At 37.7% G+C, this 26,486-nt stretch overlaps 1 protein-coding gene across 1 annotated transcript in view; it reads right to left on the minus strand.

The window, feature by feature from the left end:
* Tnks (tankyrase) overlaps positions 1 to 26,486 on the minus strand; it is a 160,607-nt gene that overhangs the window by 64,250 nt on the left and 69,871 nt on the right. Inside the window, exons 4-5 of the mRNA XM_075986519.1 lie at positions 7,477 to 7,513; positions 6,668 to 6,743 (exon numbers count right to left, since the gene is read on the minus strand). Coding sequence (XP_075842634.1) covers positions 6,668 to 6,743; positions 7,477 to 7,513 — 113 coding nt within the window. The remainder of the gene's footprint in view (positions 1 to 6,667; positions 6,744 to 7,476; positions 7,514 to 26,486) is intronic.

Genomic DNA, 26,486 nt, shown 5'->3' on the forward strand with positions numbered 1-26,486 from the left:
CCTGTGAGGACACAGAGGGACGACTTCCTTTGCACCAGCAGTGCAAGTCATGGTAAGTGGATGCCAGGTAATTGGGCGCTTCCACGAGCTGCTGTGAAGATGTAAAAAAGCCTCCAGGATAGTGGAGATATGCTGCCACCTCAAGGTTCCTTCTGTTGTGATTTGATGTCTGTGCTATTCTGGGACCTATTCACATGGTCAGTGCAGCAGCAAAGGTAGAGGCCCCCAGCTGTCCTTAATTACAGCCTTCTCATCACCCATGGCCAGCAGGCACTAAACCCCACATAAAGGCAGTTTATTTCCTCTGGTGTTTTTTAGAGTAGTGTATTAGTATTAGTGTATTAGTAGCTGCAATACAAAAATTAAGTCAGAGTTACAAAAGGAAAATACATTTAGAATTAGTCTGCTTTCAGTATTACTTCAATATTCAGTATTTCAACTGTTTATACTTGTTATTTATAGTTTTGAGTCTTACTACCAATGCCAATCTTAGAACAGAAACACATTTTTTCCTAGTTATTGAAAACATCCTTTAAAAAGGTGTATTGGCCAGGTAGTGGTAGCGAACGCCTTTAACCCCAGCACTCCGGGGGCAGAGGCAGGTGGATCTCTGTGAGGAGTTTAAGGCCACCTTGGTCTACAGAGTAAGCTCTAGGATAGGCTCTAAAGCTACACAGAGAAACTGTGCCCCACCAAAAAAAGACCGAAAAAACAAAAACCGAACAAACAAAAAAATAAGCAAACAAATAAATTGTGTATTATAAATATTTTCTATACTTTTAGAAATTTGTCATTAAAATTTTAATATAAAAGATTGAGGATATGAATATTCATGCAAAAAAAGGTAGAAGCCTTTTTGAAAAATTAAATTCTTCATGATAAAATGGGCACAGATGTTAAAAACCAGGTCATGTTGACTACCTGTAACCTCTTTAAATTCCTGTGTTGAAGGCCACTCCTAAAGTGACAGGAAGTAATAAGGTTTCACTGAAGTCTAGGGTAGGGATCTGTGAAGGGACTTTTGTCCTAAGAAGAGGTAAGAGACTGCTTTTAGCTGATGTGAGCAACTGGTGAGAACGCAGCCAGGAGGACTCTCATTGCAGTCAAACATGTTTGCACCCCAAATTAATGAAGATCAGATATGATTGGGGGGACACCTCCTAATAATCTTGACTACAGGACCAGTGAGTTTTATGCTGGTCCCTCTACTATGGGAACATCTCTGAGACTGGATGAGACATGACAAATTTGTTGGCTAAAGAGAGTCCTCATGACTTATTATTACATGTCATCCTTTCACTGGGCATGGACAGAGGTTTGGTTATACAGTTCAAATAAACTTCTAAAGTTAACAGATACCTTTTACCTGCTCAAACATAAAACAAAACAAAAAAAAATCATCTTTACCTACACATTCCATACTCGTGATATTCATACATATACATTCAAAAGTTTGCATGTTTTCAGAAAAAAAGAAAGAAAACAGACACCAATGAAGAGAGTGACCCAGGTGATCCAGCCTCTCAGAGTGCCTCTATTGTAGTTTCCTTATAATTCTGCATTCAGAACAACTTCAAAGCTGCTAGCTGAGATGGTCAAGCTTCACAGACTACTCCAGCCAGGACTTCAGAGAAGCCCAACACTTTTCCATTATATAGAGACTAGACAACAAACAATACAGGTAGCTCTCCCAGAACTTGACCATTATTTCAGTTTTTTTCAGGGTCCCTTAGAGATGCCCTCACCAAGACAACAGGAAGCAGTCGAGAAAACACAATGTCAACATTCCCAAGAGCTAGGGTGGGTGGTTTTTATGTTGTTCGGTGGATTTTGGATGTTTATCAATGTTTAGATGGATTGGTTGCAAGTTGGTATTGGTCATAGTCAGAAAGGAAACTAAACAAAGAAGATTGAATTCAGGGATCTCGTTCTGAAAAGAAAAAGAGGGATATAAAATGATAAGATAAAGAGTAGGTTATTGAATCTACTTTTAAAATAAAAACAACTACAAGTCTAAAATATTTTATATTAGTATGGGTTTTTATGTTTGTTTGTTTTTGAGACAGGGTTTCTCTGTAGCTTTGAAGCCTGTCATGGAACTAGCTCTTATAGACCAGGCTGGCCTTGAACTCACAGATGTCTGCCTGCCTCTGCCTCCTGAGTGCTGGGATTAATTAAAGGTGTGCGCCACCACTGCCCAGCTTAGTATAAAGTTTTGTATACTGATACAAATTTAAGGTTATTTTGCTATACTGTATATGTTTCTACTTTTGTTTAGGTATTGTACCTATGCTGCTCATTTAAAAATGTAATGTAAAGGTTTAGTCCTTTATTATTGAGGATAATAAAGAAATACAGGTTAGTAGTCAGTTATCTAACAATCTGTATATTTTCAAGGTCAAACATATATTTTAGATAGACAGAATGTCTTCAAACACTTCAGAGACCTCAGAATAATAGCACTTAAGATGTTTTAATAATCTAAGACTTTTCATGACAGTAAGACATGTCTGCTCCTGGCAGCACCAATTTACTTTAAAAAAGAATGCTGGGCATATAGAGTTTGTTTTTATTGTGGCAAAGTTAGCCACTGGGCAATAAACTGTCCTTACCCTGACTGATGATAATATTTTGTCTAAACTGGATAAGCAGGACACAAAAGAAGGCGAGTGCCGAACTTTACAAAGACAAGGTAGGACAGTCCTTCAAATTTTTTTTTGCCTCACAAAAGTCTGTCAGATATTCTAGGCCTGTAGGCCAAAGATGGATGCCCCAATGTTGTAGCGGAACCTTGGGTGACTGTCCAGGCAACCAGCTGTCTGTCATTTCAATAGTTTTAGAAGTTGTTTGCTCTGCACTTCCTGTTTACTCAGGTAATACTTTATCCTTCTCGGGTCTCTGATGGGGATTGAAGACTAGATAGTTATAAAGTTTTTCTTGTTACCAAATAAAGAAAAAACTTACAAAAATATGTAAAGTTTATAGGTTGAGAACATAAAATCTTAAGTTACTTATCTAAGAAGATATTTCTAGGTCTAAAAAGGTACTTTTAGGATGGTACTACAAGTTATCATAGAAAATGGTTTAGGTATAAACTTTGGACTCATCAAGATAAGATAGATAATAGAGAAATTTTTCCAAATTTGACAAATACAAATGGAATGGACATTGTAAATGTTAATTCTTACTACATAATTGTTCTTATTTATATAATTGTACTATTAGAGTTAAAACCTTTCCCTTTATTTAGACAAAAAGGGGGAAATGTGGGATATTTGTTCACTGTGTGTAAATGTATTGCTGTGATTTGTGTAATAAAAAGATGAATGGCCAATAGCAAGGCAGAAGGTATAGGCAGGACTTCTGGACAGAGAGAGAACTCTGGGAAGAAGGCTAAGTTGCCAGCCAGATGTGGAGGGAGCAGCATGGTTAATGACAGAGAGATGAGGTAATAAGTCACACAACAGACCATAGATTGGTATAAATGGGCTAATTTAAGTTATAAGAGCTAGTGGGACTAGCCTAAGCTAAGGCTGAGCAGCTTTCATAATTAATAAGAAGTCTTTGTATGGTATTTGTGGTTTTGTGGTGGACAAGAAACTACTACTACAAGAACATCAGTCAATTTCTCTACAGGGTTGTTCAACACAGCATGACTAGGCAGCCTTCTTTGTCTCAACTTTAAAAAAAAAAGAAGTGAGGTTTGATAGCACACACCTTCAATCCCAGCATTAGAGAGGCAGAGGCAGGCAGATCTCTGTCACAAGCTAGTCTGCAGTTTCAGGTCAATCCCAGAATAACGATGAAGACAATGGGTTTACACTACAGCTTCCACAACAAAATTCTTTTTTCTTGTTCTGTTTGATTTTTTTTTTAAATTTTGTTTTGGGAGGAGGTTGCAAGAGGGTGGATTAGAGGGGACAAGATAAGTGGGATTGGAATGCATTATGTGAAATGCACAAAGAATCAATAAAAGTTTTTTAAAAATCACTTTGAAATCACCAACCCATTTGCTATTCTATTATTACTTAACTGTGCTCTTTTCTGTCTTATAAAAATTCTTTTCTTCATTTTTTGAGACAGGATTTCATTATGAAGTCCAGGCTGTCCTTGCTAATTTTCGATCTCCCTGCTTCGGCTTCCCCAAGTTGCTGAGAGAACAGGCATATACCATAGCGTGCAACTTTAAATGTATGTGGTTTTGTCTTTTGGTAAAAATGAAAGCAAAGTACAAGATAAAGCAGAAAGAGCCTTTACTGTGTGTCAGAATTTTCCCAACTCTAGAGGCTAGACAGACAGACAAGGGGGAAATCAAAATATTAACCACTCACATTACTTAACTAGATCGGCATCAAGTCACAGCAATGAAATACAAGACTGAAAACCCCACATACAGCATTAAGAATACTAAATCTCACCCACTACACATCTCTAAGCGATTCTCCACCCACAGTGACTGTTTAAGGAGCATTTCTTTCTAAAACTATTTGTGAATTTACATTTCCATGGGCCTTCGAAACATACAAAACCAAGAAGTGTAGTAAAACCAAGACAGAAACCAGTTCAGCATTAGCAGTCTTTTGGAAAGCCTCTACAAACAGGATTTGGTTCTATGACCTGCTCTAATATAAAAGCCATACCGTAGCACAGAAAAAGGAACCTTTTATCTTTTTATAACGCAAAACCAAGTTCCCTCATTCTAGTAAACATATGAGAATGTCTTAGAAAATATACCAAATACTGAGAAACTTGTACTTTATCAGCCTGGATTGGATCGTATGTTTTCTTGATATCTACTGCAAGAAAGCAAACAACACTGTCATAACTAGAGGATGACACCAGTCCCCACCAGCACAGAGAACACGCTTGTGTCTTAACAGAACTGGTGCATGCTAGTTAGTAAGAACCACTCCGCGCCACAAATGAGCATAAAAATCTAGACATAAACATTACCAGCTTTAATGTATGCAATTCTATTTGTGATCTGCATACAGATGACAAGTTTGAATGATTCCTTCTAACATATTAACATATGTTATATGCAATAAGCCCTAATAAATACCTATTTTTCTTGTTACCTGATTTAAATCGAAAAAAGAAACCCTGATAATCTATAAGCATGTGTGCATTATTTTAGAATATTAATGTAATATTTAAGTAGAAATCCTTCATTATGACAGCTCAGGTATGTTCCTAAAAATGTCTTATATATGAAAATAATATAGTTCCTTCTCATGTTGTAACCATCTGGAAATCAACAGACTATAAAGTAAGACTAACAGAAAACATACAATCTCTCACTCACATCCTATAGATTTAATTTTCAAAAAGACAAGGGAAGAGACGATTTTCTCATTCGGGGTTTGTCAGAGAATCAGACTAGTAACTCTAAAGCTGCTGCTAGATGCCAAGCTTGATTCTGTGCAAAACACAAAAGACACAGAACAGTAGGAGCCAGACATGTAAGCATAAGCGGAACGGAAGTCTACAGCAAAACCATATGGCTAATGCAGAGAAAGCCATGGAACTGGAAAAGTGCACTGGTTCCAGTTCTAAGGAAGTGAGTGTATACCCACAATAGAGAAGAAATGGAGCTGTCCAGTGTAAGGGCTGAGGACTGGGGATGAAACTGGGATAGGATGGCTACTTCATCTCCTGCTGTATAGTTAATTGCCCATCAATGTCCCAGTACTAAAATGGTTATGGAGAACTCAAGGAGCTCAAGGAAGCCACAGTTGCACTTGCTACAGAAGAGAAAGCTTCCACTCATACAGTAAGAGAAGTAATTCTACCTACTGAGATGATCCAAATAAAATATGCAGCTCAAAGTACTCATGGGGTTAAAATCCCAAAACCAGAGAGAGAGAGAGAGAGAGAGAGAGAGAGAGAGAGAGAGAGAGAGAGAGAGAGAGAGAGAGAGCGAGAGCGAGAGCATTTACCCCTTAAAAATTACCTTCCCAGAGTGAGGAAGAGTACTCAGTGCAGTAGAGAGGGATCTGGGGTTCTATCAGTCTACCAGGTAAATCACTGCGAACTTGGCAGTCATTTCCACAGTCTGAAACACATCACATTTCATTCTATATGCAGCATGAGTGCAGCACAGAGTGAGGCTGCTAGCTGCGCATTTTATACATTACCTTACAGCTATGACAAGTGTATCTTTATGGAGATTATTTCTCTTTTAGTCTATTTTCTTACAATATTCCACAATTGTAAAAAAAAAAGCAGAACTGATATGGAGATCTAAAAAATCATTAGCAGTTTCTCACCTTTAATGGAAGAAGTGCTGATATCTAGCAGACAAATCTACCAAATAAATAACAAATGCATGCAGCCTAACAAAGATAAACATCATTTCCATCATGGCACACAGGACACACGGTGAATTTTATTTGCTGAAAGCACTGTGTGCAAACAGCTCATGTAACAAACAACTTTCAGTGTCTGCCAGTTCAGAGGAAAGCTTCCTGAAGATCCACGCTTCCCTAGCTAGTAGCTCCATGAGCCTGTCACAACCCCCGGTAAGAGAGCAGCATTTCACTCCACAGTGCAAAGATGCCAGGAAAAACAGCTTACAAATGTGTACGTATAAACACAGACACAGACCATTCGGAACAAAATTTCATTGTAAAGCAAGAAATTACTGGAAGCATTTGAAACAACTTACCTTTCGCCCATCACTTGCATGGCAATTCACATTTAGAGGCGTCAGTAAAGCCATTAGTTTTTCTTCATTACCACTCCTATAAAAAGGTAGTAAGTCAACTTCTGTAAAATCACTGGGCTTCTTATGAATATTTATGGATGCTTTCATTAAGAGTGGAAAACAGCAAGGATTTTGCTTTATTTTTAAAATATGGACCACAATGCATGCCTTACAATATTTATTTCAGTTAACATAATTCCTGTTAATTATGTGGTGGTATGCTATCTTGAATAATGCAGCTTTCTATATTTAAGAATTTATCTACAGAGTCATTTTAATTACAAACAAACTTTATTGTGAAAAAAATCTAAAACTCTAGAGTTTAAAAATACAAATTCTATAGAGAGGTAATAAATTAAATCATAAATGACCATTACTACAGCCACCACCAACAAAATAGCTGAGGGTTTGAACGTTTACTTTACGTCTCTCCTTCAAGCTTGGTCAGGAAAAAAAATCTTCAAAGCACAAGAAAGCCATAGGCATATAAACACCCAGAGAATATCTTCTGAAACATTTGCAGGTAGTACCCTCAAGACAGGTTCCAAATAAAATCAGCCTTACAATACTCAGCATAGTGAAGGATTCTGTCATTATGCCCACTAACAATGTAATAAAGTGCACAAAGACTTACTAGATCTTATCCACACCATCCCTTAAAACCCAAGCAAGACAAGAACAGGTTATAAATCTTTACACTCCTACACCTGCCCTCCCCCTTTTCTCCCTTAAATGCATTATACTCACTTAAAATGAATGGAATCACTTACCTAGCAGCTTCTAGGAGTTCGTCTTTTTTGTATTCACCTAGATGATTGCAAAATATCATGCTGTTAGCATTTGGCAGAAGACAGATTAAGAAATGCAGTAGGCAGCAAATAGAGAATTAAATAGAGAAGAACAGAAAAAGGGAGTCCACACCCCGCTGGGTGATGGAGCCGTGACGTTAGCCAGCTTGTGAAGGCAGCATCACCAGTGCCTTGGAGACGGGCAGCAAATTGACGCAGCTTCTTGTCCAATCCTCAGATGAAATAGCTTTCTTCAGACAACCAATGAATGCTAAATCTCGCGTCTAGGAACACATTCCCTCTGATAACAGCATGCCAGCTCAAGACAATGTCCCTCCCTCCCTCCCCCCCGTTTGTATTCAGGCTGTCACAGTATACTTGTAAAGCATAATACATTCTGAGACAAAAGCAAAATAATGTGGCTCTTTAAAGGTACAAATTACTAGCCTTCAAAAACCCGTCAGTTTTATTTGTAATGGCAAGGAAAGTTTTTTAGTTTTTGTTTTTAATTAACTACCATCACTGCGCTTTATAGCAGGGGAAAAAAAAGAAAAAAGAAAGAAAGAAATGTAAATATCAGAACCATGAATCCTTTCTCGCCCGATAGGGAAGGTCTGTAGACTAGAAATACGTGAACTACGTACCAAATGTTATGAGCCTCTTGGAGGCTGTGCTCCAAAACAAAAACAGAGAGCACATTCTTTAACTGGCAACAATAACCTAACCTGCATTAATCTTTATACTTGGTATACCAAATTTTACTAGTAGTAAATCTTATTAAGTAGGCATCTCAGGAAATGAGCAGGTAACCCATTACTATGACATGGGTAATTTTACTCTATTTTTCACAATAGACTTTTAAAAAATATTTCAGAGTGAAAATAGAAATTACAAATCTTTATAGCAGATTCCTTAGCGTACTCAAGATCCAACAAGTTTCTTTCGTGAGCTCAACTGAAGGGCAAAGAACCTTAATAATAACAACACAGTGTTTTGTTTTTTTATTAAATAATAGGATTATGATTCAGATATAAGGCAGTTGGGAATATCATTAAAGAGATAATTATATAAATTATCTTTAACATATATCATCTGTGAAAAAAATCAGGTATACATTAACAAAAGAAAACTTTAAATAAAAGTTAAACAATAACCTTATTTTAAAATACTTATTTGCGGTCATACCTTTCTTTATGTTTTCTTTGCACTTTTCTATAAAACTGAGTTATTTCAAAGAAAACACTACAAAGATACCAATACCAGCAGCTGTTTAAATCCTATATTCCACTATTAATAAATACTATTCAGCTTTTTCTTTGTCTTGTCTCTTGGATTAGAACTAGGCTAAAATCTAGAAACTATAACCACGTTTTCAAATAGAAAAGTTATTAAGGGAATCTTATACCAATGAAGTCAGATCTATGCATCCCCCAGTTCCATGTGGTAGATTGAACAATTTCAGAATCACAGAATTATTTTTTACAATTTCTTATAAATTAAAAATGAACTGCACAAAAGTAAAATTGTATCTTCTGGCCAAAAAGGCTCAAAGCTAAAGACTTCCCTTTATTAAACATTTTTTAGCAATATGGAAGTTTAACATACTAGGAATATGATATTACAAAGTCAAATTTAAAATAAAAAGGCTGGATAATTACAATCTAATAATGCAAATGAGTGAATATAGCTATAGAAGCCTTTTGTACACTCAAAAGGCAGCACTGCTTTCTCTGACTTCAAGAAATATTATCCTATTAAAGAAGAGAGAGAGGTAAGCAAATGATTGCAGTAGATTGTGGGGAAATCTATGAAATACTACTAGGGGCTTATTGGCTAGTTTAAATAGGATTACTAACAGGTTAACAGTGGGTTAAGGAGGTATTTTGGGAGAAAGAAACAAGCAGCTTTTAGGTGATGACTGTGGGAGAGAAGGAAAGGCCTGAGAGAGGAAGGGACATGCTGGCTCTTCCTAGACAAGCCAAGAGCATCAGGACAATGAGGCAGACTAAATCAAAGGGCCATGGAGGGCCTATGCTTGAACTTGCTGAGAAAATGTAGAAATGTTTTAACAGGAAGAATGCAAAATACATTGTATTTAAGTATCTTCAAGTTTAATGACCACATAAAATATTTCCAAACTTTACTCCAGTAAACTTTTATTGGGAAGAAAGGCAGCCAGGACATGGGGATGAGGTATTAGGTGCTGACAGCAGACATTCTAGATTGTGGATATTTACACTGTGAACTGTAAGTGACTACTGAAATTTAAGCCATGGTGAAATATAATTCCAATAAGCTAAATAACAAAACTGCAAAGGATGCAGGCTCCTCAAAGTTCCAATCGTTCTACCTGCACAAAGTCCTAATCATGCACAGCTTGCTATTGTCACCAAAATGCATATTTTTGCAATAATGTTATTCTTTTCTGAATAGGAGGATAATAAGGCAATACTTTCAAAAGAAATATGTAAGTATGCATTCAGATGACTATACTCTTCCTGTTAAATCCTAGCGCTTTAATCGGCTTTTCTGCAATACATTCCAGCATCCACTATCTGGTGCCCAAGGACCACAATCAGTCAACAGCTGAAGTCATTTCTCACACCCTGCCTTGCAGGAAAAAGTAGCACAATGAATTAGAGTCCTTTGTACACTGACAGCAAACCCGAGTTGCTTCCTAGCAGCCAAACCACCAGATCTGTTTCACTTTAGCTGAGAACATGGTGCTCTGTGGAGCATTTGTATTCCTTAATAACACCCAGCAAAATCAGCAACAAATGAGCTAGAGAGCAAATGAAGATAGAGCAGCCTGGATGAGGAAAATAGGAAACTTCAAATACCACTTTTTCATTAGAATAAAGCTGGATGAAAACAAGTAGGAACAATAATTGTTTCATGTTTGAATAGTCATTATTATCAACTATTGACATATGTAAAATGTGCCCACACAGATACACAAATTGATGTTTTATAAATGTTATCAGAATGAAGGTTATAAATAAAACTTCATATTTCTCTAAGGTAGTCAGAAATAACTTCTCTTTCTCTTGGTATACAGGCAAATTTTTCTTTTGAAGAAATATATGGAAGTCATGATTATTGATTTACATCAATTTCAACACTGTGAGGGGCCTTTACGTCCAGTAACTTGCAGGATCAAAGCAGAATGCATTATAGAAATGAGCCATTTTGTTTTGTTAGAAATGGAATAACAGGGAAAGTTTATGATCAGAGAATCACAGATTTTTAAAGTAGTAAGAAACTGAAAAGGAACTCCGACCTTCTTTCCCACCACACAGAGTGTGCCCAGCAGTGATGGCTCACTTTATACACGAAATGCTAAGACTGTAACTGGACAGCCCTCTGTGCTACCTCACCCTACCCTGCAGGCCCCAGAACAGACCTAACAAGTTGACATCTTCCCCAGACACAGGGCTGGCCCTGCCTGTGTAGCCTAGGTTGGCCTTGAGCTCACAGCAAGCAGTCCCTTTGCCTCAGCCTCCTGAGTGCTAGGATTACAGGCCCAGTGGCCATCACTTTCTTAGTTAATGAACTGGCCCTAAAACAGTCAAACTGAGTGTCTAGTTTCACTGCTACCCAGCAGTCTACCAGGCTCTGAAACCAGGCTAATGTATAGACACAGAAGTACCAAATGGGAGCTTTGGAAGACAGGATTACATTAGAGGAAAGAAACTAAATCAGTAAGAACATTCTACAAACCAAAGAATTAGTAACTTTAAATAATATAACAAACCAAAATTTCCCATCAGAACGACTTTGAAGCATTGAGTTTATAAACATGGACCATTGAGCCACAGGAAGAGAAACAAAGAAAATTCTTCTGCATCTCTTCAAGTAATCGATGCATTTCACATTTCCACTGCAAGCTTTAATTCTTGAACTTATTAGAAATCTCAAGGGAAGAGCTTTGTAAAGACTTCAGTCTCCATTGCCAAGTTAATGGACTTGCGTTACTAGTGCACAGCAGCACCCTGAGCTGACAATTCTGATACTCCTGGGGAGTGCAGAACAAGACCATGAATTGGTAAGTTGATAAAGAAATCTTTGCACTGAGATACCAACAAATACAAGAAAGTGATTCTTTGAGCCAAACCCACAGCCTATTTGGGTAATAAAGTATTAGTCGAAGTGATGTATTTCATTATGTCTTGGTTTGAAGATTCAGAACTAGTTAAGTGGCTGCAGAAAGAATTTAGCTACAAGACCAGGAAACAATCTATTCTCAAGTCACTAAAGCTTGATCCTCAGGCAAACCAACAGACTGATACTCTACTATATAGAAAACAGGGTCTTAGCAATAATTAACCTATTGTTTTCATTCTAAAATTTTTCATGAATATTTCTGAGACAACAAGGGGAAAACTTCAAAGGTCTTAAGTTTTTAATGCCTTGTTTCTATTCTTGAGTCCTATCAAATCTTCCTGTCTCCTCTGATGTGGCTTCAAAGTTGGCAATACCATCAGCTAAATCTAAGGTTGCAATCAAATGAAACACTCCACAATTTTTCCAAACACAGCACCTGAGGCTGAGAAGAGTATTTTTTCGGGTGGCGATCCTTTACTTCAATTATCTCCTAAAAGCTAACATTAACTAGCTAGAGTTAACCTTCAATAGCTAACAGCAGTCAGCATTAAATATCAATTGTACTTAATACAATCTAGGTAGGCTGACCATTATCATAATCAATGCGCTCATGTGGTTACTTACATTAAAATAGTTAAAATTGGACAAAACCAAAACCTTCTGCTGCTCAGTCATACCATTGTCATTTCAGTAGTTTGCAGGCATAGGAAGCAAGTGCCTGTAACACAAACAGTGCAGACAACAATACATATGAGAGCTGAAAACTTGTATTGCAACTCCAGGGTGCTCTGATAACTGAGAAGCCCCCTTTTAGCCTTACTCTTAAAATCTTGCAGTCAAAACTCTAAGCTTTTCTTTCTCTAGGATCTTTTGAATAAATATTTCATCCCCATGAAATACAGGGGAACACTGAGCTGGAACCGATCCTTCAAGCATCTGAGGGGACAACTATATTATAATTGGTGATGTAAATACACACTGATGAAAAGGGGGTGGTATTGTGAGATATATATTCTTTAAAGTTGGATACCAATACCCAGGGATGTTTTCCCCTAGGAAGCTGTTAATCAGTGAACTGTCTACAAAGTACATCGTAATTTAAGAGAAAATGACCTTTTAGAACACTCTGCAGAGGAAGAACTCTTGGAAACATTAAGAAGATGGCAAGGAAAGAAAGGAAGGAACAAATTCTCATTCTAAACAGGACACATTATAATGCGTAATAGAACCTGGGAGCTCAGACTGCCCACTATTTCTAAAACATCAAATATCTATCCGATGGCAGCTGAGGGACTCCATAATTAAATAAAAATATAATTATAATGTTTGCACTTAAAAAACATAGTTTAGAAAAGTAAATTGCACATTTGATCCACTTGGCAATAGTTTTGGCTACATCGACCCTTCCTTCCTTCCTTCCTTCCTTCCTTCCTTCCTTCCTTCCTTCCTTCCTTCCTTCCTTCCTTCCTTCCTTCCTTCCTTCCTTCCTTCTTCTTCCCTTCTTTTCCCTCCCTGGGCTCAAAATGTTGACATAGGCTGGTCTTGAACTTGTGCTGATAATTTCCCACCCTGACTCCCAACAACGAGATTACAAATGTGCACCAGCAGGTGGGGCTATAGAACTTCTTTTGGGGAGCTGCTTTTGTTTGTGGGGACAGCGGCTCACTTGGCTGGCCTGGAACTCCCTTTATAGAGCAGGCTATTCTTGAACTCACAGAGATCTACCTGCCTCTGCTTCCCAGATGCTGGGATTAAAGACATGAACTACCCTAGCCCCGTTCTAGACCTACCAATTCACACCCCCTCTTAAAGTCTAAGATGGGTGCACATAGCTAGTACATTTCACTGACAACTATGAATGCTACAGGGGATGTTCTGTAAGATGGTACAACTGTCTTTTCATATTATGTAGTGATGTACATTTTACCCAGTTACATTCATATTTTTTCAGAGGGAGGAAGGCCTTACTATGTAGGCTAACAGCCTGCTTCTGTCACCTGAGTGCTGGGATTAAAGGAGTGTACCACTATGCAGATACATTCATGCTTTTAAAATATTTTTAAAATTTTTACTTAGTGCATCATGCATGTGTGTACATGTGTAAGAATGTGCTGGCAGAAGCGAGAAGTAGGTGTTGGACTTTTCTGGTGATAGAGTTACAGGCAGTTGAGTTTCCAGTGTGTGTGTTGGGAAGCTAAATCCAATCTTTTATAAGAACAGCAAGTGCCCTTAACCACTCAAATTTTCTAAGATACTACACTAAAGACAGAGATTATCTCTGTTGTCCACTCCCCCCCCCCAATTCCTCATGCTTTTGTGAAGCCTCATTTCATGGCAACCATGGGTCTAATTTCTGTCCCCAATGTTTCTGTTTGTTTACTTGACATTTCTCCATTTTTTCCACTGTTGGAGACTGAATCTAATGACCTGAATATGTTCAAGCCCTTACTTCTAGCTCAGTCCCCCAATGTCTTTATACTTTTAATTCCCAGAATGTCATCTAACTAGAACTGCTGAACACATAAACTTTTGAGTCTAGTTTTTTTTTTTTAACTCAGTGTAAATGCTTTTGAAATCTGTATAGACAGATTAGGGTTTTCCTTTTTTTAATTGTTAAGCAATATCATTACATAGACATACTTCAGCTTGATTATCCTTTCTCTACCTGACAGAAATCCGGGGTTGGAGGTTATAAATGACACTATTACAAACATCTATGGAAACCATTTTGCATGGACATAAAATTTCACTTCTCTTCGGCAAACATCTAGTAAGGCTGATTGCTGGGTTGCATTTTAGATATATATTTAACTTTGTAAGAAGTGGTCAATTCACATCTTTTTTTTAAAAATCTAAGAAATTAAACCAACTCATCAAATTCCAAGTTCTACCGCCATGTGATCCATTTAATGTCTTCTCTCTACTTGAAATTCTTTTTGTTCCCACAGTCATTACATTTATGTACTTTTTCCTCCACTACCTTTATACAATAGTTCTCTAACTAATCCTCCTTCATGTCTTCAATTCCTAAATCACAACTACTACATTCATTTCTACTTTAGTTTACCCCATTGCTCAACGAGGTCAAAGTCAGTTCTTACAGCACTAGAAAAATAGTGGACTTCTACACTGGCCTGCAATTCCCAAACAGGCATCTCACCAACTCTGGGCCTTAGTAAGCTGATGCATTCAAAGGGCAAAGCTCCCTGATAAGAGCAAGGACTGCAGGGAAGCAATCTTCTTTTCAAAGATAACAATATGGTTCCTATCGGTCACAACGCACTGTGTTCGCACAGCTCTGAGACAGCAGGCACTACACATCTTTCAGTTTCTTATATGAAGAGATCAATTTTGCCTACAGGTTTAAAAACGATTTTTTTCAAATAAGCATTGTAATACACCTCACATAAAAATAATACAGACATTAGGAGACAGGGCTGAGAATTTTAGTATTTCTAATTCTTTGATGGACGTACTTTTCTCTCATAAACAGATGAGTCCTGTTTATGTAAAATTAACCACTGGCATTGCTAAAAATCTGGTACCACAAACACTAACTCTTGGAACACTTAAAGACTACAGCACGATAGATGGCGGAGTTTTCAATGTAACTGCTAATTTAGCATTTTAAGTTCTCTGTTTTTGACAGAATTCCTTTTTGAACTATATTATATACTTTTATACATTCAATAGGGATTATGTGAAAAATGATGCTATATTTTTCTTGGTAGTGCAAGGCCAGTTCAAGGCTAGGAACTTTCAACAGACTATCATAATATAAGCTGCGGGTCTATGATGAGCAGGGATATCTGCACCTGTCCAAATACTTCTAGAATGCTATACATTTTGTTATTTCAAAATGTTTTTAGTTCACTTACTTTTCTCTTTGTGTTATCAAATGAATTTAATTTTGAATGGGTAAAAGTGTAGGTCCTAGTGGTTCAAGCTCTGGATACGCAAGAATTGGTAGATTCTTTACAACTTCCTAACTTAATGTGGGGTGGGGAACACTTGGCTTTCTAGATAGGAGAAAACAATATGGCCTTGTAGAACAGAAGGTGAAAATTCTGGCAATTAATGGCTGAACATTACCTAATGACAACAGAATGCATGAGGAGGCTACATGCAATGCTTTGCATCCCTGGATCCAGGAGACTCTGAGGTCAAACCTATATTCTCTTAACCAGTGTCAGGATAAATAAGGATTCTTTGATTTGTACTTAAAATGTGTTCTGTTCAATTCCCTTTAACTTCTTTCCTCTTCAATCTCATTACTGCAGGCTAGCATTTTGCTTCTACTTTCACTTTTGTCATAAGCTAAGAGTAGCATGTGCCCATGGCCGTGGAAAACTGAATGAAATCCTCTACATGTCTCTTGTAGGACAGGACAGGGCCTGGGCTGACCTGGAAGTCACCGAGGAGTTCTAACAGAGAGCGTCCATCACTTGAGGGCCAAACATTTCAAATGAATTCGGGCTATTCTATTATCGACCCATGTGAGTTTAACCAAGTAATTTAACCTTCCTCCAAATCTCATGTTTCTCATTTTTTAAAAAGAAAATTTACTTTACGGGGTTGTTCTGAGGTCAGGGGTAATACAAATAAGCACCCAATACTTCCTGACTTAGAACACCCCAGATAGCGAGGAGAAGAAAGCGGTTCGAAGTTTGAAGCACTTGGCTTTCACAGCAACAGGTGTTTTTTTTTTTTTTTTGGTTCTGTGTAGCCAAGGACAGAGAGAGTCCATCGTTTCTCATTAAACCCCTTGAAAGATTTTCAAGTAAAAGAACAGACACAAAATACGAGAAAACAGTTTTTCTTACACACTCCACGGTCCTTCTCTATAACAACATGCCTTTCTTTCTTTCTTTCAGGGAAAGGAGGGTGGCATTTTATAGTACTGCACTTTTGAGGGGGTTGCGTCCCCAGAAAGTCGTAATTACAGCAAAAGAAGAGAAACTAATAAACCCCATTAGTAAAGCAAAACAAAAAGGATGGTTTTAAATAATGACCAGAACACTGTGAAAGCTTTCAAAGGAAATAACTGTAAAATGATGTGGGTCAACTTTGTCTTCTCTATGCCAAAAACCCCTCAAACCTTAGCATCAATGACAGAACATTGCCAGGAGTAAGAATCTACTTGCTTTTAAAAAGTTTGAGAAAGAAAGAAGCATGTATCTGTAGTAAGTCCCTCCCCGTCACACATAAATGTGATGGTCACTAATATTCTAGTTGGTGATCTACTGACAGCTGCATGTATATTCACAGGTCATCAGTAATGATGTCATAAGATAAATGTTTTGCCATTTCACACATTTGTTATTTTTAAGATAGAACTGGCTTTAAAACCATATAATGGTTTCACAAAATAGATGCCAAATATAGCTATTTTTATTACAGGTGAATATACCAACCAACCCTGATACATAGCAATCTTTATGAAATGTGACTGAAGTTTAGTATGCATATTAGTCAACATGTTAAAGCATGAGGTTTGAAACAAACTTTAAAATAACACGAACCTAGAATTAGCACTATGTTTAATACTGAAGAAATGGAAGTTCTCCCTGCTGATAATGATAGGATGAGAACACAGAAAACAACGCATGGCCATTAAACACTAGAAAAGTGAACACAATCCTTTCTTAGAGTGACTTGCTTTCTAAGCAATGACATCATCAGTCTGGCTTCACTCCTAGAGCCAGCCTAAGTCTTGAAGAGTATTTCTGAACTATACTGGCCCATTTCTTTCTTTTTTGAGATGGTTTTACTCAGTGGCCCAGACACATCTTAAACTTTTGATCCTCCCAAGTGCATGTCTGTTATGCTTGGTGGGCCTCTTCCTTTAGAACACTAGTATACATAAAAGCCTAGCCCCTGTGGGAAACTTCCTCTTCCTCCCCAGAACTACTCTCAAAACTCTTCTGGTACATGCTCTGCCTGAGAGAGCATGCAAAATATGCAAAATAATCTTTGAAGATGCCAAGGCTTTTCTACTCAGAGTTCACACTTCTAAGTTGGGTCCCCAGTATGGCGACATTGAGAGGTGGTGGGGCTAAGTTGAGAAGTCTTGGCAGAGATGAGTGCTAGTCTCCTACAGCAAGTGTCCTCGAGGATGGGTCAGTATAAAAGCAAGCCTGACCAGCGGTTGTTCTTGCTCTCCATCTTCCATCGTGCTCTAATCTGCTCCCATCACTGAGGCCTAAGCAAAGCTCAGCAGCAGGGATTAGTGACATGCTTTGGGACCTCCAGAACTGTGAGCTCACTCATTTCCTTTCTTTGGAAATAACCCAGACTCTGATAACTGCTCAGTCTCACATCAACAAGAAAAGCTAATACAGCTAACTAAAGGTTTGTACCTAGGGGCCTTTAGAGATGGCATCCAATAAGACATGTACACTCAATAAGCAGATGATCATCATTTGCTATACTATTTACTAATAAAAGTCCTCATGTTAATTGACTGAGGGTTTTTTTTTTTTTTTTGCTGTTGTGGTTCTAGTTATCTTTTGAGAGGTCTTACTACAGAGTCCATGCTAGCCTTGAACTTTCAACAACCCCCCTACTTGGTGTTTCCACTACAAGCATAAGCTAGCTGAGCACACAGACATTCAACTTCTATTCAGTTATTGCATTTTACTCAAAACAAAATATGGCTGGGCATGGTGGCATATGACTTCAGTCCCAACACACAGGAAGCAGGGGTAGGAAGACTGCTGTTGTTTCTGAGCCAGTCAAGACTATAAGAGAAGATCCTATCTCAAAATAAATAAATAAATAAAACAAAAATAAACCTAAAAAAGGAACTAAATCCTATCTTTATTTTTTTCTTATTTAATATTTTGCATGATTAGTTTAAATATCAACATTTTTTTTCTTCTGGATAATTTATTTTGTGGTCTATTAGTGAATTTGTAATTGTAACTCATAACACATGAAGTCCCTCCTTAATCAATTATAATTTAGGCAGCATTTTTTCAGAGGAGTGAAATTTTTTTTATAGAACATATGTCACAAAACTAATTAGTTTATTAATCGCTTTTAACAATTTTCTTCACAAGCTAGTTCAAAAGTTATCTTCTCAAGTACATTTCCTGAGCTTTTAAAGGTAAGAAAGTCATTTTAAACACTGAAACTCACTGTGTAGACCAGGCTGGCCTCAAGCTCACAGAGATCCCCCTGCCTCTGCCTCCCAAGTGCTGGCATTAAAGGTGTGCACCACCACACCTGATGAAGAAAGTCATTTTAAAAAGCAGACAGCAGACCAGACTTATGCTGGAGAATTAAGTTTATAGATGCAAACTTATAATAGTTTTCCACTGAATTAAAAGCATGGCATCTACATTACACTCAGATTGTCCCAACAAGCTTTGTGTTTGTTCTATATTGCAGATGAAGTCATCCTCTGTCCTAACCCAGTCCTGTTGCTCTCCTGTCCCGACTGCTGCAATACAGTCTGTCTTCCCCCAGAGGGTATACTCCTGAAAAACTTCACCTACAGAGAAAGAGTCTCACTATATAGCTCTGGCTGGCCTCTAACTTGCTATTTAGAGGATGCTGGTCTAATTCTGCCTCTGCCTCCCAAGTGCTAAGATGAAAGGTATACACTCCCATGACCAGCTTAGCAATGTTTTATTTACAATATAAACCAAGGTTTATATGCCATGAAGAATTATTTTTACTAGGAGTCTTAGCACATTTTGTCTGTTTATAGACAATCTTATTAAACGGCCCAGGATGTCACTGAACTTGCCTCTGCCTCCCAAGTAGTTATCAGGCCTTTATCATTAGGCCTAGCTTAATTTCTTTTAAATAGAACTAAAATAAAAATAATTAGGGCCAGCAAGTTGGCTTAGTGGGTAAAGGTTCTCGCTGCTCAACCTGAACTCCCATAAGTGATCCTCTGACCTCTTTCACACATGCCTCATGTAAATAAATGAAATTTAACTTTGCTAATTAATATAATAGCTGTATGTATCAACAGGAAAGATGATAAATTAGGGCTAAAACTTAAAAAAACATTTTAAAAACTAAAATTTTATTTTAAATCAATATTAAGATTTTACGTATTTTTAAATCAAAATTTTCTAATTTTTGAGATATATTACATAATTTTTCCCTTCCCTTTCTTCCCTCCAAAACCTCCCATGTACCCCTGCTCTGGATCTCTTTTTAATTATTGTTACGTATATGTATTATATGATATATATGTGTGTGTGTGTGTATGTGTGTGTGTGTTTGCATTCTTAAATATATAATAATGACATGCTCAGTCCATCTGTACAATGTTACTTGTATGTATGTTCTCATGGCTGACCATTTTGTACTGGATAACCAATTGGTTAGGAAGACTATTTTTCTGCTCTCAACATTTTTTAGCTGCCTGTAGTTCTCTGTCTAGGGGTGAGGCATCCTGGACTTTCCTCCTCCTATGTCAGCATGTCTGTTGGGTGTTGTCTTTGCTCAGGTCATGCTTAGGGTGACCATGTTGAGATTTCATGGGTATAATTTCTCTGGCACTTCTAAAAGACATGTTCTCACAACAAATTTCCTGCTTCTTATAATCTTTCTACCCCTTGTCCACAAAAAGAGCCTTAGGAACAAGACTTGTGTTATAGATGGTACTGGGCTCCTAAATTCTGCATTTTGATTGGCTGTTGCTTTCAGATAGTCTCCATCTGATGCAAAGAAAAGTTTCTACACTTAACTGTGGGTATAAAGATAAATACTTAGAATGTAGTTAGGTATTATATTGGCTCACTAAATGGTGGCTGTAGGTTTTCCTTCAAGATCCATGACTTCACTAGCCCTGGGTAGCTGACCTGGTTTCCGGTACTAGGTATGATTTCCCTTTTTTATTGAGGCAGTTTTAAGTAAAATTAGAAGACTTTTGGTTACCACAAACCTAGGTATGCCATTATTTCCCCCTTAAGTTATCATACCATGTTGGTTGCTGTGGTTCACAGTTATCATAAGTGGGTATGGCCACTGGTTGTTTTCTTCTTAGAAAGCTTGCATGGCGCCTTTTGGTATCATGAACGTGAGTCTTCAGGAAGACTGCAGGTTAGATCCAGCTCAGGTTCTCTGTCTAATATGCATGGTGGCTTCAGCAATGGGGACTTAATTTGTTCCTCCGGAGTGGGGGCGGGGGGTCAACCAAGGGCAGCAGCAGTAGCCTATAATGTTTAGGGAGTCTGCAACCCTGACAAATGACTCAAAAGAGGTCTTCTCATATCTGGTGTTGGAGTTTTGTTAGATAGTCTACAACTCAAGCGAAACATTGCCAACCAGAAAAGGAAACTTTCATTCACATGTATCATGAGTACTTTTAGATAGTTAATAGTGTGATTCCTATGACTTTTCAGCCATCCTTACTGCTATTTTTACCCTTCTTCTATACTTACATCCCTTCCCTCCTTAATTAAAGCCCCCCTTTTCCCATTTCCCCATTCAGATCCCTTGGATCCTACAAGTCCTGTCTCAATTGCTCTTCTGTGCTCCTGACTTCTCCCACACTCCAATTATCCCTTTTTACTTCCCTGACATCTACAGTTACTTCAGATTATATATTCATACCTGAAGACTTGGAGAAAAAACTGTATTCTGTGTCTGGGTTACCTTATTTGATCTAATTTCATTTATAAATTAAATTTCATCTAATTTCATTTACCTGCAAAGTTCATGATTTCATTTTTCTTTATAATTGAATGGGTATCCCATAGTATATATGTACTGGATTGTCACTATCCATTCATTAGTTGGTGGACATTTAGGCTGTTTCAATTTCCTAGTTACTGTGATTAGAGCAGCAATGCTCATGGCTGAGCAAGTGCCTGTACAGTAGGATGTCAAGCATTCAGGTATATGATGAAGTGTGGTAAAGATGGTTCATACAGATTAGTTTTGTGTTTCGGGGCTTACCCGTGCTGATTTCCAGAGTGGCTGCAGCAGTCTACAATTATACCCACAGTGAACGTGGGGTCCCTTTCCTCCATATCCTCTCCAGTATTTGCTGTATGTTGTTTTGTTGATCTTTGCCATTCTGACAAGGGGAAGATGTTTTACAGCTAGCATTTCCGCTGGGAATGATGAACATGTTTGATATACTTCTTAGCTGCTTTTACTTCTTCCTTTGTGAACTCACTGTTCAGAGCCTAAGCCCCTTTTTTTTTGAATGGGTTTGGTTGATGCTTTATTCTTTGAATTCTTTATATAACACAGATATTAAGCCCCTGTCACTGTAAAACTGGCAAAGATTCTCTCCCATTTGGTGGGCTTTGATTCAACCAGTTGTTTTTGCTGCTGTTTTTTAATTCTGTAAAGAAGTGTTCTAGTTTCATAAAATTGCCCTTGTCAATTGTCAACTATTGGCCTTAATTCTTGGGCAACTGAGTCCTATCAGAAAGTCCTTCCCTATACCTATACCATGCAGGGTTTTCTAGTTTGTTTTTTCTTCTTTAAGCAATGAAAAATTACACAGCCAGATAGTTCATGCCTGGTCGTATTTATAAGGGACAATATTCTGGTTCATCTTGTACCATTTCAAAGTATGTCTCCAGCCCAAATAAATTTAGACACAAAATTTGAATTATATTATGTGTATATATGCATATATATAAAACCTAATGTGACAAAGATAGAAACTATTTCAAATAAATTTACATTTTAAACAGCCATACATTTTAAAGAATGCGCTATGCCAGACTGAAAACGTTTCTCACACAATCTCTCATTCCATTTGCAATAGGTACTATACATTCATTTGAGTAAATGTGAGTCAATTGATAGAATCAGTCATTTGTGTAATAGCTTCTGCATAGAATTATCTAAGAACAGCGACAAAGATTACCTAACTAAGAGCTCTGTAATTGGTATAAAATCTCAGCAGGCTATTTTGGGATTCTTGGCAGCCTAATGTTTTATCATCTTGATAACTTTAATAGATTTAAGTAAAAAATTTGTTTGAAAGGGTAAAATTTTTAAACCCAGGATCCAATTATTTCCTGGGCACATTTAGTGTCTTCCTCTACTTTGTGAAAATCTATAGTTTTTTTTTTTTTGTTTTTTGTTTTTTGTTTTTTGAGACAGGGTTTCTCTGTAGCTTTGGTGCCTGTCCCGGAACTAGCTCTTGTAGACCAGGCTGGCCTCGAACTCACAGAGATCCGCCTGTCTCTGCCTCCCAAGTACTGGGATTAAAGGCGTGCGCCACCACCGCCCGGTTAAATCTATAGTTTTTAATGACAGAGACTGAACTGAGAAACTATCACATCTTAAAGAAAATTACTTTGGAGACAGGTCTATCTGAGGGCAGATGATGTAACTAACAGTAACCCATAAGTTGCTTCAGGAAAGACACAGGACCAATCATCCCAACTGACCACCAGATGTGTGTATGAGTGTGACTGTGTGAAATACATCATTAATACTGAGTGTATGAGTGTGTAACTGCGTGTGTAATAAATCATTACTACTGATTTTCAAAATAAAATTTATGGGTTTCTTCTTGTTATAAATTAGCAGAAAAAAAGGAAAGAAAGTATCCTCAGAAAAAAGATTTTAAAAGTACATATATAGTGTTAGGAATACTCCATGGCACTAGAGTTCTTGTGAATATATTTAATATACTTAATAATTTTTTTGTTGAGGTAAGTAGTTTCATATTCCATGGAAAATAAAATTTCAAGAATCTACGCCTTTTATTATACTATGGTATAAAGGAAAGAGATCTGTGCATAAAGCAGCCTCACTTTGTTAGTACATGAAGACATACCCTAGAAGGCAGCAGGGCTTTCCATTCTTGTACCTGCACCATCACCCAATACCTCACATCCCAGTGCTGACACACTGAACTGAAGAAAAACAGTTCTTTTGTACCTATCTACCAATCCACACGAACAAAATTTAAAAAACATTCAACACCTGGATGCTGAAGGAATAATTTGTGTTCAGAGAAATACTTCTGAGTGTCCCACCAGCCAAACATCGCTGCGACTGTATCAGTGTTGAACAAACACGGCTGATGATTGCAGTGAGGGAGAACTTAGCCTGTGGGTTAATTAGGTCATGGTGCCCGAGTAGAGAGTGAGAGGGTCTCCCAGAACTCGGGCATGGGCTGGAGGATGGAGTGAGACGTCTAAGGAAGAAGACTTTTGCTCTAAGTTGGTTACAATTACAAAACGGGAACAAGTCCTGGGGTACAAAAGGCAGCTGTCACTCAGATAAGCTGGGAGGAGAAAGTCTGCAGCGTGTGAACTACATAGAGACTGCTCACCTTTCAGTTAGCAATGTTCTTAAGGAATCTTTGTCCATTTGATAATTTTTCAAGTGCCTCAATTTGAAGCTGATGCTACATGAAATTGTTAGGTCCGAAAGGAGAAAAATATAGCCTACTTCGGCCAAGAAGTTCTCACATTGCATCTTTCAGATGTTACTGGGCCAGCTGTCCTCTGACATCCACATGTGCACGCGTGCACACACGTACACCCGCGCACCAATTTATGTGCTTTTAACCACTGGACCATCTTTAGCCTCTGGGCTTCAACTCCTCTCCTTTTGTTTTTTTTTTTTTAAAAAAAAAGATTATTTACTATGTATATAGTGTTTTGCCTAAATGTATGCCTGAATGCCAGAAGAGGGCACCAGATCTCATTACAGATGGTTGTGAGCCACAATGTGGCTGCTGGGAATTGAACTCAGGACCTCTAGAAGAGCAGTCAGTGCTCTTAACCTCTGAACTTTCTCTCTAGCCGCCCCCACATCAATTTAAAAAGCATACCATAATAAAAATTTTAAAAATGCTAGTTTACTCCTCAAAGGGGATAATTTTATTTCTGCCAACTGGTTGGACATAATTTCTTAAAATTTGAACATGATATAGCTTGCCTCCAGAACACTATTTCTATGCCCAGTTTAGTTCTCAATCATTGCTAATTCCACCACACCACTGAACAATGGCATTGCAAGGGCGAAGTGATGTTAGGAATCTTGCAGGACTTTCTTTGATCCATAGGAAGGAAGTCTGTGATGTCAGTGGCTAAGTGTTAGTTTAAGAGTTCATGCCATCTACAAAGTTTTCAGAGGCTCTCACTCACTTTGTTCTCTGAGTAAAGTTTCCAGAACATTCCTATATTCGTTTCTATCTCTTTTGAACTTTTTGTTAAAAAAAAAATGGATAATGTGTCAATATCTTTTTGAATCTTAAAGCTTTTGTTTGTTTTGTTTTTATGCTTTTTGAGGCAGGGTTTCACTGTGTAGACCAGGCTGGCCTTGAACTCAAAGAGATCCACCTACATCTGTCTCCCTCCTGAAAGCTGGAATTAGAGGTGTGGGTCTCTACCACCTGGCTTTAAGGCTTTTAATATACTTAAATTTTTCTTTAAGGCTCTTAATATAGTCAAATTTTTGAAACTATTTGTTAGAGAAATATTACTTTCATTTTTGTTTAATATATTAATTTTAATACCTTTTTTCCTAAAAAGTATCACATAAAGACCTAAAGGTGGGAGAGGATTGAGACTAATCTTTCATTCTTTTCTTTCAGAAACAAACCATATAAATTATTAATTACTCAGCAACATTATTTCATTTGTCCTGGAAGAAAGCCGTATTAAAGTGCATGTATATATGGATGTGACTCATAACCCTTTTCTCATTCAGGAGACTATTTGGTTTCAAAACTTATTAATTCAAATTATATCATATAATATTTCAGCATAGTATTTGGCCTCCAAATACTTGCAGTACCTGAGGGCAATACTGACATAGGCACCATGGCTCAATAACTAAAAGGAAACAGAAAGTGGTCCAGGAACTTTCTATGAAAGTATTTGTTGAGTTGCTAAGTATCTCTAAGATTCACTGAGAACACTGTGCAGGAAATACAGCCTTCCGAGCCAGCAAGCAGAAGCACAAACTTCTGCGATGATGACACTAAAGAGGTCTGAATATTGCTTCCACTCTTAATTGAATTTCCTCCCCTCCTCTATTCCTAGCTGGCCTTTGCTTCTAGACATCATCATTCATATTTCTATTTGGGATGTTCATTTTTTTTGCAAAAAGTATAAGCAAGAAGCTATTTTGGTTTTTCTTAATAGGTTTTGAAAATGAAAAGAAGACTAATTTTGCAAACATGTGCACGATGGCATTCCTCTTCCGGAGATCCCACATCTGCCAGTTAGTGCCCCTGGCATTCTAATAACTTCTTTAAAACAAGTCATTTTGTGTCCTGTCAGAAGCAATACATCATTCACTCTCAAGGCAATAGAGGGTAGTAGAACAATAGAAAAACAACCTATGGAAAGATTGAACATCAATAGAAAAAAAAGATTCTGTTCATTCACCTGGGGCCCATTTCCAAATGTTGAAGCCAAATACATATAACTAGAATTATAATGAGCAATAAATTTTTTCTCACAGACGAGGAAGAAAAGAAACTCAGAGGGAGAAGGCTAAAGCTAAACCTAAGAACTGGTTGGTAGACAGAGTACTTGTCTCCACGAAGTAGAGTGGTGTGCTCAGACAGGAGGGTGTGCCTCAGAGCCCACAGATCCACTCACAGTCTTGCCACTGTGTAAGCTTCTCTTAGCTGGGGCTGATTTTCTATCCAATTAAGCTCTTAAGTACTACTTCCTTTAAAAGAAATTTCCATATATAAAATGATCCAGTCACTTCAGATAATTACACAGTTTCTACTTTCTCTCAAAAGGAATTGAAGCACACCATCCCTGTTCTGCTCCCCATTCCCCGTCAGGGGACTCTGTCAATTCAGATGACATCCAATGTCCACGGGTGGCGGGGGGATGAATTATTAAGAAGTGTAGCAATTCCAAACTGTCAGAGGGTTATGATCAAATGTATAAAATCAAGATATTCCAAGTAGGATTGATCCA

Source organism: Microtus pennsylvanicus, chromosome 9 (assembly GCF_037038515.1).
Source record: "Microtus pennsylvanicus isolate mMicPen1 chromosome 9, mMicPen1.hap1, whole genome shotgun sequence".
Taxonomy (NCBI): domain Eukaryota; kingdom Metazoa; phylum Chordata; class Mammalia; order Rodentia; family Cricetidae; genus Microtus; species Microtus pennsylvanicus.